At 40.4% G+C, this 11469-nt stretch overlaps 2 protein-coding genes across 2 annotated transcripts; both read left to right on the forward strand.

Moving 5' to 3' along the window:
• Positions 1-2069: 2069 nt before the first annotated feature.
• Positions 2070-3801, forward strand: hoxc9a (homeobox C9a; the record flags this gene model as incomplete). Its single annotated transcript, XM_084461777.1, has 2 exons — positions 2070-2610; positions 3557-3801. 2 exons carry the CDS (start codon positions 2070-2072, stop codon positions 3799-3801), a joined length of 786 nt encoding a protein of 261 aa, XP_084317903.1.
• Positions 3802-8447: 4646 nt separating this feature from the next.
• On the forward strand, positions 8448-10736 carry hoxc8a (homeobox C8a; the record flags this gene model as incomplete). Its single annotated transcript, XM_084436304.1, has 2 exons — positions 8448-8880; positions 10420-10736. The coding sequence occupies 2 exons, from the start codon at positions 8448-8450 to the stop codon at positions 10734-10736; spliced, it is 750 nt and encodes a 249-aa protein (XP_084292430.1).
• Between the last annotated feature and the right edge of the window lie 733 nt (positions 10737-11469).

Consider the following 11469-nt stretch of genomic DNA (forward strand, 5'->3'; position numbering starts at 1 on the left):
TGTTTGTTTGAGAGATATACTAAACGGTAAAAAAGGAAAAAAAAGAAGATGTTCTCAACCCTACGGGAGGGGGATCAACGTGTTGTCAGCGTCCATAGCCTACTTATTCACATATATATATATATTTGACAGATTCTTACTAATTGACACACTAGATTCAAATAAATTATAAGAAACATAGATGTATTTAATATATGAAAGTGTGAACCATAACCACAACCATTCAGATGCTTATGGACCTAAATAGGCCTAATAGAATGCATGATCGCCTATTATGCCTTTAATTCTCAATATATAGTAGGCCTATAACATGATCATCCAATACAACTATAACATCCACATTGTATAAACCATACAACCATGTAGCCTATGGCTCTTATCAATGCACACCAATGCTTTCACAGAGCTGAATGTAGCATCAGTAGACTAAACCTTTTATGCTAAAGATACACCGGGCTGCGGGCACCGGGATGAGACACGGGTCTCTTTTGGTCATGGTAAATAGGAAACAGAAAGATGCACTGTTAAGGAATATCCCGCTTTAACACACACCACACGGCTGTTCTATTGTTCTATTAAAATACAATTAAATCTTAACATTTTACAATTCTACGTTGTGCTGTATTGAATTGTGTAGGCTATAGCCTACTTGCTTCGTCCTGGTTATGTGTAGAGTTGTCTGTAAACGCTCAAATGGAAAGTAACAGACTTGATTGAATTGGGCTGCAACTGCGAAAAGCACGAGCAATGTCAACTCTCAACATCCATACCCTTCAATGGTAAAAAGTGCATGTTTCATACGTCGCCTTCATTGCGACCCTAATGTAATGTCTGAATGTTATTTGCTAGAAAGGCTACATTACTTTTCAATAGCCTACCAGGGCGTAGCCTATCTTTCGTTTTAGCGTAATATAGGCCCAATAGGCTGCCATTACTTAAGAAGTTATATTGCAATCTCTATAGCCTACTTTTAGTAAGATTACAGGTCAGCAAACGTCTTATTTTTGCCCTGAATATACATACACTGATTCAACAGGAAACTTTAGTTCAATTTTTGCAAGTTCTCATCCAATATCAGTCCTTAAACTAACCTTTTAAGCTTATCTCCTCAGTAGTTACCCCTGTCGATGCTGTCCTCACCGTTCCTGTTTGATGAGACTCGTCTCACAGTCATAGTGTTGGTTTTATGTAGAGCCAGGAACAACTGCAGTTTTATTAACGACACGTTTATGAACAATCAAATGGTTCTCGTAAAAATTTATTGAAGGACATAAAAACATGCACGGCCACTTGCCGAATGCAGACGCATATAGCCTAGTGGGCAAGTTTTCAAGAATCCAAATCCCCTGCCAAAAAGCTAATGCAATTTAGGAAAATAAAAAGCAAATACACCCATTAGCGGTCAGTGCAAACTTTAGGCTAATATGTAGTCAATTCTATATTACATTAGGCAAACCATATAGTTTTCGGACTGCTCATTCTTCAATGAAGATGGACTGGCAACATTTCACTAGCAGACATGACTTCTGTCATCAAATCTGCGATGAATAATATAAATCCCTTAGGCGATTGCAGACAAACCTATCAGAGATTTCATAAACTATTTTGATAATGGACCTCTACGCCCAGAGCGCAAGGAGATGGAGAGATTACGCTAGACAGAGATTGATTACATCAACAAATAGTGCCTTCTATGATTTTGAGCACAGCCAGCGTAGGATAGGTCTGTGGTTTGCCGATTTACAAATAATTTTAGAAGTCCAATTTCAATGGCATATGAAAAAAAGTTAGGATAGTATAACGTTGGATTTACCTCTAATGCCTCCGGTAGGAAAAAGAATATTCTAAAATCCCATTCAAGTGCATTACTATCCAAGGATAACTCGCGCATTGATCCACTGTGCAATTTTTCTGGGGGTAAATATAATCACGTGTTGGTACGGGAACCAATAGCATCCAGCGAAGCTCTGAGAATAATTACCTGCCTTGATTGTTCTATGGGTAGATAAAAAAGTACACATACACACCATATAATAATCGGATGCATAAAAGAGAAGGGGAGCTTCGACATGTCGACCACGGGTCCCATAAGTAATTACTATGTGGATTCTTTGATCAACCATGAAAATGAGGATGTTCTTGCGACACGATTCTCAGCTCCAGCTTCGCACGCTACCGCTCCTCGTCCGACGTCTATGGTACCGGAGTGTGGCGACTATCCCTCTTGCAGCTTCGCCCCGAAACCACCCGTTTTTACTACCTCTTGGGCCCCTGTTCACTCCCAGTCTTCAGTGGTCTATCATCCATACAGCCATCAACCTCATTTAGGCACAGACTCGAGGTATGTGCGGTCATGGCTGGAGCCGATCTCCGGGGCCATTCCCTTCCACGGCTACCCAGCGAATAGCAGGCACTATGGACTGAAGCCCGACGCCTTCCAGGAGCACAGAGCCGGCGACTGCCTGAGCTCCAGCGGACGCACCTATACGGATTATCTCTACTGCTCCTCTGTTGATATCCGAGAAAAGACGCAGCAGAACATCCCCTCTCCGGAATCGGAGCCCATACCCTCCGGGAAGCATAAAGACGAGAAGCCAGAACTAGACCCGAGTAAGTTCAAGCTTCTCTCTTTTACGACCGGGTATGGGGGTTGTATGGATGATATTCTGGTAACTGCATTCGCCCCGTTTCTATTAAAAAGGAGATTGTAGTTTCGTCCTCCTGTCCTCTCGACCGAATCTTCTCTGCTAGCGGCTAGCTCTAGAAACTGTAAAAGACAAACGCTGGAAGTATAGGGCTATAAAACGAGAAGCGGGGTTATAAAAATGGACTCGGGAAAACAAGTCTAGGGAGGCTCAGAATTTGGGTGGACACCTCAACATGTCCGACTCATTCCAATCCCTTTTTTACGCATATAAACAAGTGCCAAATACATTTTACGCACATGTATTGGCAATTATTTGGACAGCAGTTTACAGACGATTTCAATCGTTACAATAAGGAACTTACTTAGGATCTCAAATGTGTTACTTTCACAAGTAGGCCTATCAAGTATTATCCCTTAAGCCTGCCCATGGATCACACAAACGAGAGAGGGTGTTTATGATTTAGACTCTTAAGTGCACGTTTTGCAGATCTGATGTTGTTTATCTTTGCCATATTATTCAATTTCAAACCACATACAGAGAGCTCAACTTGAGGAATGTTCGGGACATATTCGAGGACTTTCACTACAGACTTGTAAAGGCTTGAACTACGGGCCGTTTTATGGGCCTATAAAGTGAATAAGCGCATTGAGTATTTTACGACGGCATTTCTCAGAAGTTGGAAGGGAAGGAAAGAGCAGAAGAAGCATCATTAAATGAAATAGTAGCAATGTGAAGCCAGATAGGGTAATTTTCTCTCTGAATATATTACCTTATTGAATGGTTATAACACTATGTAAACGGGCCTTTTCTGATCCTATGGACTAGTGTGTCGTTTGTCATTGCTTCAGGTTTGATATTGCTGACTCAGCTTAACCATGCTATTTTCCCTCTCATATGTTGTTTTGCAGATAACCCAGTGGCAAATTGGATACACGCACGCTCGACAAGAAAGAAAAGATGTCCCTACACAAAATATCAGACTCTCGAACTCGAAAAGGAGTTTTTGTTCAATATGTACCTCACCAGAGACCGCCGATACGAGGTTGCCAGAGTACTCAATCTAACGGAGCGGCAAGTCAAAATCTGGTTCCAGAACCGGCGTATGAAGATGAAGAAAATGAACAAGGAAAAGACCGACAGAAAAGAACAATAATTGTTGCCCAGCCGCAGTAGTAATGGACAAAATCAGAACCAGACAACCGTGCTAACAGAGATAAACCAAAATACATGATGCTCCCTTCATCATATTGATCACTGTCACGGATTTTGTATTAGGCTAATCTTAACCTTCATGTCTGATACTGAATATTTTTCCAATGCACCTTTCTTTGTCCAGTTTTAGAAAAATGAAAGAAAAATCAACATTATGCAGTTACTTTAAAGATACATTTTTTCTTTGCATAATGTTCAGCAACATTTAATACCATTTTGGAGTAAGCCTATAGGCCTCATTAAAAAACTACCGGTAGCATAAGAAAGAGAGGATACTTGAATTCTTTTGAATTTCATCTGTCCATAATTTATGATGTGTGAATGTCTGTTTTATGTTTGTTTCTTTTATATGTTGTGCAGATGTAGTATTTTGTACAGAAACAGCACATCTGCTATCTGATAGTCTATCCTGTGTCTTTGTGATAACGTAGTCGTTGTTGTACTATTTTGTGCATCTCACATTCTTTTTGACTGTATAGACGCGTTTCATTGAGTGTAGATATAGGCCCACTCAAATATATACAAACATAATCACGAAGGACCTGCGTTTTCTCTGCTTCTTTCAATTCAAGTGATGCCGCTTTAGACCTGCATTGTAAGTTCATATGTGGGGATTTAGCACCGATTTGAGGCTTCAAACGCCTCATATTTGCAATCATGAGTCTACACACCGGATGCCGTTTATCAGGACTGAAATATCCAGTCTTTCTGTTTAGGCATAGGCCTCCAATGCAGCTGATGGGAGTGGCAATGTAACGCGTAGTAAAGGTCACTAGAAAAATGAACTAACCAAATAGGCCTAATAATCAAGACAATAAGAGAAATTCAGGTTCGTTTTCTAATAAATGTTTTGTTATACTCATATAGCCTATGTGTTGTTATATGGGCATATGGTTCTTTTTTCCACGTTTGGAATAACCTAATTGCTTAAAAGAATAACATAATAGAATCTTACTATTCTATAGACCTAACTAGTAGGATACATTTTCGTGAGCGTAAAACTTGCGTAAAAGACAATGATTATGGGAGCGATCGGTGTAGGGGAGCCGTACAATTATTTATGACAACTTCACTAAGGGCAAAATAATACATGTAATAAATATTAGAATAAATAAAATAAACGCCCATCTCCATTTAAAAACGTCTCCCAATTTATTATCAAGCTGCCAAACTTGAGGCTCATATAGCCTATAGTGTTTGAAACTGGACTAAACGGCTGGAGTGTTTCGTGAAACAAATTCCCATGTCTGGCATTTGTTTCCTGGGATGTGCCTAAATTGCCTTTTTGTGGTGGCAAACAATACCGGCAGGATGCTGTAATTTCAAAGCCCAATCCTGTGCATTTCCGCACAGGACAAAAATGCTGGGTTTACAGCCCTGTTGGGGCTCGGCTGTTTGTCTCAAATGCAGACGAACAAAGCTAACTGGCTAGACGTCTGGGCTAAATTACTTTATGGTTTTAATGGACGCTGATGACTCGTTCAAAGGAAACTTTCGCAGAGCTTCGTTCAAAGGGGGCTATTTTGCCTGTTTGCCGACATGCTCTCCTATGCACCCTATCCTAGGATACCTTATCACGTTAGTATTGGCTATAGAATTCCAATTGTACTATTAAAATGAAATTGAGTTAGCCTACATTTTAATATCAGTAGAACGCAATGGGTGCAGCCCCCCATATCAGGCCGTCAGCAGATTATGACGATGGGATCACTGAAATAAAAGTGTAATAGAATATGCAAATATTTTTAGTCAACAAGCCAAGAAAATCGGTCGCAGTTTATTTGGAAAGGTAGGGCCTACCTCAAAATGATCAAACGATTAGCAGCTGCACCTCTGTTTGTCACTTTCTGGATGTAGGGTTAGGGTTATGATTAGGGTCAAATTTCGAAAGTGTTAAAATGTTGAAAGCCCTTTACACATACATGGGTCCAGAAATGGCAGCTGAGGCCTTACCAAAATGATCCAAAAATACACGGAGAGGAGGCGTGCTGTTGATCTTCATCAACACTAGATGTCGCTGTTGATCCATTTTTTTGAGCAAAAGCTGTGGTATCGATGAAAGAATGATAGCTTTGGTCACTCAACACATTTTGAGAACAGAATTGTATGGGAGATTGGGGTAAAATAATGGTTAGTAATGTAGTAATGCATAGGTCTTATTTGAGCTTTGTTGAATGCATGTGGGGCTAGGAATTCATTTGGTAATGTTACTAAGGTCATGTGTATGGTTATTATCAGATACTTGTCAGATATTATCAGATACTTGTTTCAATCTAACAGACGTCATATGCTCCCATTACTTTAACCTTACCACAAAGTAAAGTTCATAACTGCATAACTGCAGGCTTACCACAAGTAGCCTACATGGTCTGTTCAGCTACTGCCATGGAAAACAGCCGAGGCATATGAAACAATTGAGGCTACGAATATCTTGATCCACGTTATCCACCAATCATGCTATTACAAATTCAATGTAACTTTTCACAGTAGATGAAATCTAAATCACGACATAAATAGTTGGAATAAAAGGCCCATTCCCAGAAGAAACAACAGCAACATGATCTTGCAGTGACACAAACGTTTATTTATATTTGGATACACCACAGTGAATACTGAACAGTGTAGAAATTATAACCCTACAAGTAGCCTAATATACACAAAGAATAATTAAAACAGCCCATTGAAAGTAAACAAAGTTATGATATTTATACTGTAATTAAAATCAAAAGCAACATTATCACTAAGGATAATACAGGCTAATAGTAACAACAACACCAGCAATACTACTACTAGGCCTACTACTACTACCTACTACTACTACTACTACTACTACTACTACTAATAATAATAATAATAAGAACAATAATACATAATACATGTACATACAGGCCTAATAATAAGAACAATAATAATAATAATAATATTAATAATAAGGAGAAGAAGAAGAAGAAGAAGAAGACGAAGAAGAAGAAGAAGAAGAACAACAACAAAAACAACAACAACAACAACAAGAATAAGAATAAGAATAAGAATAAGAATAAGAATAATTGTCAAATAATTGTTATTATTCTCATAATACGTATTAATAAGTATGCTTTATTCCTACTTCCAAAATACATAGTTGTAACTCTGATTAGCCTATATACCAATCACAATTCATAATAATCATAGAAAGTTCTAGGCTGAACTGTTAAAGTGGGGTAGGCCTACGGGTTGAATGTTTTGGTAGTCTTAACCTTCGTATCTTTGTATTTGGGTGAATTTCAGTTGCTGAGATGTCGACTAATAGCGGTTCAAATTTCCAGAGAAGTGTGCAACAATGACCCGCTATCTGCATATTTATAGAGTGTGACAAGTCCATAAATTGTCGCCGTGCGCCTTTCATATTTTACGATGATGTGTAGAAATTGTCAGTAACACCACAGAAACCACACCAGCATATTGGGGAGAGGCCTGAGCAACTATAAAGTCCAACTGAAATAAACATTGAGCCATCAATATGTCCGCTAATCTAACTAGACGTCTAATGTAAAATTTTATTAACTCCGCCCGGCAGATTTACTACTTTTCCTCACAGGTTTAACGGGGTCAGTCAGTAAGGATGCAGCGCGTATTCACAGGTCGTGTTTATATCTGCGTGTGATGGTGTTTCACAGCAGCTGTGGTGTTCAGGCAAGGGTAGTAAAGGACTTTATTGACGAGAAAGACAGATTTGACTGTGGGTAATACGGAAGTTATAATCACCTTCATTAGCCTGTAAGTCGTTGTTTTTCAACAACCTTCCTTAGTTTTTGAACTTTTGCTCCATTGCTCCCTGGCCTACTTGTGTCTAGAGTTATAGGTGTATATATTTCCAGGCTATATATTGTATATCTTTGCACTATTTGAAACATTAAACGCTAAGTTGGCATATTTGGCCAACAAATATTATATTTGGCCTTAGTGAAAACATTGAATGTGGGTGACTCGAGAACAAAGGGTAGGCCTATTTGCTTATTGGTGTAAACACATTTCAACCTACGTCAGTGTACAAATGTTTTGATCAGGCTGCAACAAAACCAATTTCTTATGTGCTGTTAGCTTTTTACATGATGGTTGCACGCTTAACAATGTAAGCATGTGTTGGTTATTGTAATGGAATGATTATAGTGCCGGTTTCCTCTCAAGGTGTACGCTTGTCCGCTCTTGGAGGGATGACGGGAGGAGGGGTGCTGTTGGGAGGGGGGATTGTGGTGGGGGTGGTTGGGTGGGAAGCTAAAAAAAAAAAAAAAAGACAGCGAAAAGAGAAGCGTTTGTTACCGCCGGTGGAGCAAGCCAGCTTTAAACTTAACACACGTCCATAGCAGACGCCATGAGCCGGGTCTGAAGCTGCACAAGTAAAAGACTGGAGATTGTGAGAGAAATTCGATGAGAGGAGCGTTTGAGCAAGAGGGAGCTGTCTTCGATTGTCCAAAGGGGCAGCGTTTCTCCATCTAGTTCCGGTGTGTCTGTGCTGTGCGCGAGTTAGGATCTAAACGAAAGGCTGCCACCATCCAACAGGGGGGATATTCTACTGCGAAAGACCTGTCTGCTTCATGCAAACAAATCATGAGCTCTTATTTTGTTAACCCTCTTTTTTCAAAGTACAAAGGCGGCGAATCGTTGGAGCCAACTTACTACGACTGCAGGTTTCCACAAAGCGTTGCACGAAGCCACACGCTGGTGTACGGACCCGGGGCAGCTGGACCGGGCTTTCAACACCCGTCTCATCACGTCCAGGACTTTTTCCACCACGGAACCACGGGGATCTCCAACCCTGGATTCCAACAGAACCCCTGTGCGCTGGCTTGTCATGGAGACGCAACAAAATTCTATGGATACGAAGCCCTTCCGAGGCAACCGCTTTATGGTACCCAGCAAGAGGCAAGCCTCGCGCAATACCCAGACTGTAAATCCAACAACTCCAACCTCGGAGAAGGACAAGGCCACTTAAATCAAAACTCCTCTCCCACTCTAATGTTCCCATGGATGAGACCCCACGGTTAGCATTATTTTGTGTTCCTTACCATGTACGGTATAGCTTGTATAGTCGTGTGTGTGTGTGCGCGCGCGTGCGTGTGTGTGTGTTTGTGTGTGTAGCCTATATGAGTGTCTGTGTGTGTCTGTTTATAGAGTGAAAAAGTGAGGGGTAGCCTACGTGAATGTGGATCTAAAACCTGCATTTGTTGCACTGCTTTAGCCTACATAGCCTAATGAATGTTTCCCTGCATGAGTCTCTCGCATCATAGTTAGTCCCAGCATGGCAACAGCATATCGTGGAATGTCCCCATAGAATAATATGTGTGCCTACTTCAGGTCACTGTTTATAGCCTACTTTGGATAGGCCAGTGGGGTTTGACCGGGGAAATATCACGAAATGCAAAGGCGACAGACTCGGCCAAAGAGAGAGAGAGAGAGAAAGAGAGAGAGAGAGGGGGATGAGAGAGAGAAAGAGAGAGAGCGAGATGAACTGATACACATCTAATACCGTTCTCCTTCGCCCGGAGATTAGTGCTGGAAACTTGTGAAGCGCAGGCCCAGATATCCTATGACCTAGACATTTAGACTGATGATAGGTGACACTCTTTAAAGCCACATGCCTACTGTTTCAGTGCATGTTTAAGGTCTGATTTGACACCTTGGTTCGAAGCAGTAATAGTGATCCCAAATCTGTTGTTAGTCTTTCTTACACAACCCATCTAGAAGGACTATTCACGTAATCTACCCCTTCCGTGTGTACGTGTGTGTGTTTGTGTGTTGTGTGTGTGTGTTTGTATGTATGTGTGTGTGTGTGTGTGTGTGTGTGTGTGTGTGTGTGTGTGTGTGTGAGAGAGAGAGAGAGAGAGAGAGAGAGAGAGAGAGAGAGTCTGTGTGTATGTGAGTCTCTGTGCGAATATGTTTCATAACTGAAGGTTGGAAGGAGGTTTTACACACTTCAGAGTCCAACAACAAATATTTATTGTTATCTTACAATACATAAATCATCATTTATTTTTGTTTACATCAAATTATATAACCGCCATTGTTTTTGAGATATTGTCCCTTTTAAATGAATGAGAAATGCTACTTAAGCCTCCTATTGATTACTAATATGCTGCACTATTTTGGCTTAATGCTATTGTAACATAGCTTATTACTGCTTATCAATGTCGCGTATTGGCTTCCTAATTTCCACTTTTGTTTCATAATTAACACTTTAACAAAAACGCTCCAATCGAATTAGTTCAGCAGTTTAACAGCCTGCTAATACATTGCAATTTCTTGAATAAGCTTAGCCTAATTAAATAATAATTCCAGCACACATCAATTTCACATAACTATTTGGTCCCTATGGTTTTTTGAATTTTATGTAATCACACGTTGCATAGTAATGTGATAATCCTCAACTTTAAAAACCCCATCGATGATAACTTTTTAAATCCAAGATTGGGACATTAAACGTTTTCCACCTGTTCGTGAGATACAAGTCATTCTTTGGGGGATAGTGATTAATTCTTTGGGGGATAGTGATATTCTAACCTACTACTTTATTTCTTTGAAGCTCCAGGCAGACGCAATGGACGGCAAACCTACAGTCGCTACCAAACTCTTGAATTGGAGAAGGAGTTTCTCTTCAATCCTTACCTTACACGCAAGCGACGGATTGAAGTGTCCCATGCCTTGAGTCTCACCGAAAGGCAGGTAAAGATTTGGTTTCAAAATCGGCGAATGAAATGGAAAAAGGAGAACAACAAAGACAAGTTTCCAGGGCAAAGGGGGGAGGTGGAAGCCGAGGCCGAAGAAGAGGGCAACGAGGACGGTGAAGTGGAAGAAGGCGAAGAGAAAGAAGCGGAAGAGAAAGAGGAGACCAAGGAGTGATTTTATGGTCTTTTTATGGTTATATGGCCGAACAACAGAAAAAGAGGTCCCATACAAACGATGAGTTAGATGAAGGCAGAGAGGGTCAGCTTTATGACCACTGTTTTATTTAGCCGAGAGGGGTGGGAATCCAACAGATTGTCATACAGGCTAATTTATCCCGCCTTACGTTATCCGGATCATGAATTTGGTAGGCATAAGTTATCATGAATTTGGTAGGCATAGGTCATTACATTTTCAATAAAAGTAACATGATATTACACTCTCGTGAGACACCCCGTAGGTCCCTAAAGAGCTATCTGGCTAGGCTACGCATGTTAGACAGATATGGCTACTTCTAAAGATATGTCACGTGTAATCACCTTCCAAAGCCCACAAAAGTTGAACGATGCCTATATCATGTACATAGACAATTTATATTACTCACGTAATGGCAGGATGCCTTTGCTGAATACTTGCCCTCAACATCATAAGCAACATGTATCATCGTGTAGGCATCATTTAAAAGTAAAATGTTCCGCGTCATCACTTAATTGTCATTGTTGAGGAAATCACACTGACAAGCAGGCCCATGTAAAACAGTTATGAGTGCTGTCTTGATTTGACTTCATTTTCATTTCTGGTGGAGCTTAAGCCTACTTCCTCATATATTTTGCTAGGATTACCAGGGAAATGCAATCGTTTGAAATCCTTTGATGCTACCTAAACCTTGGGAATTTGCAATAGAGATTTC

The sequence above is a fragment of the Borostomias antarcticus genome (genome assembly GCF_949987555.1).
Source record: "Borostomias antarcticus genome assembly, chromosome: 3".
Taxonomy (NCBI): domain Eukaryota; kingdom Metazoa; phylum Chordata; class Actinopteri; order Stomiiformes; family Stomiidae; genus Borostomias; species Borostomias antarcticus.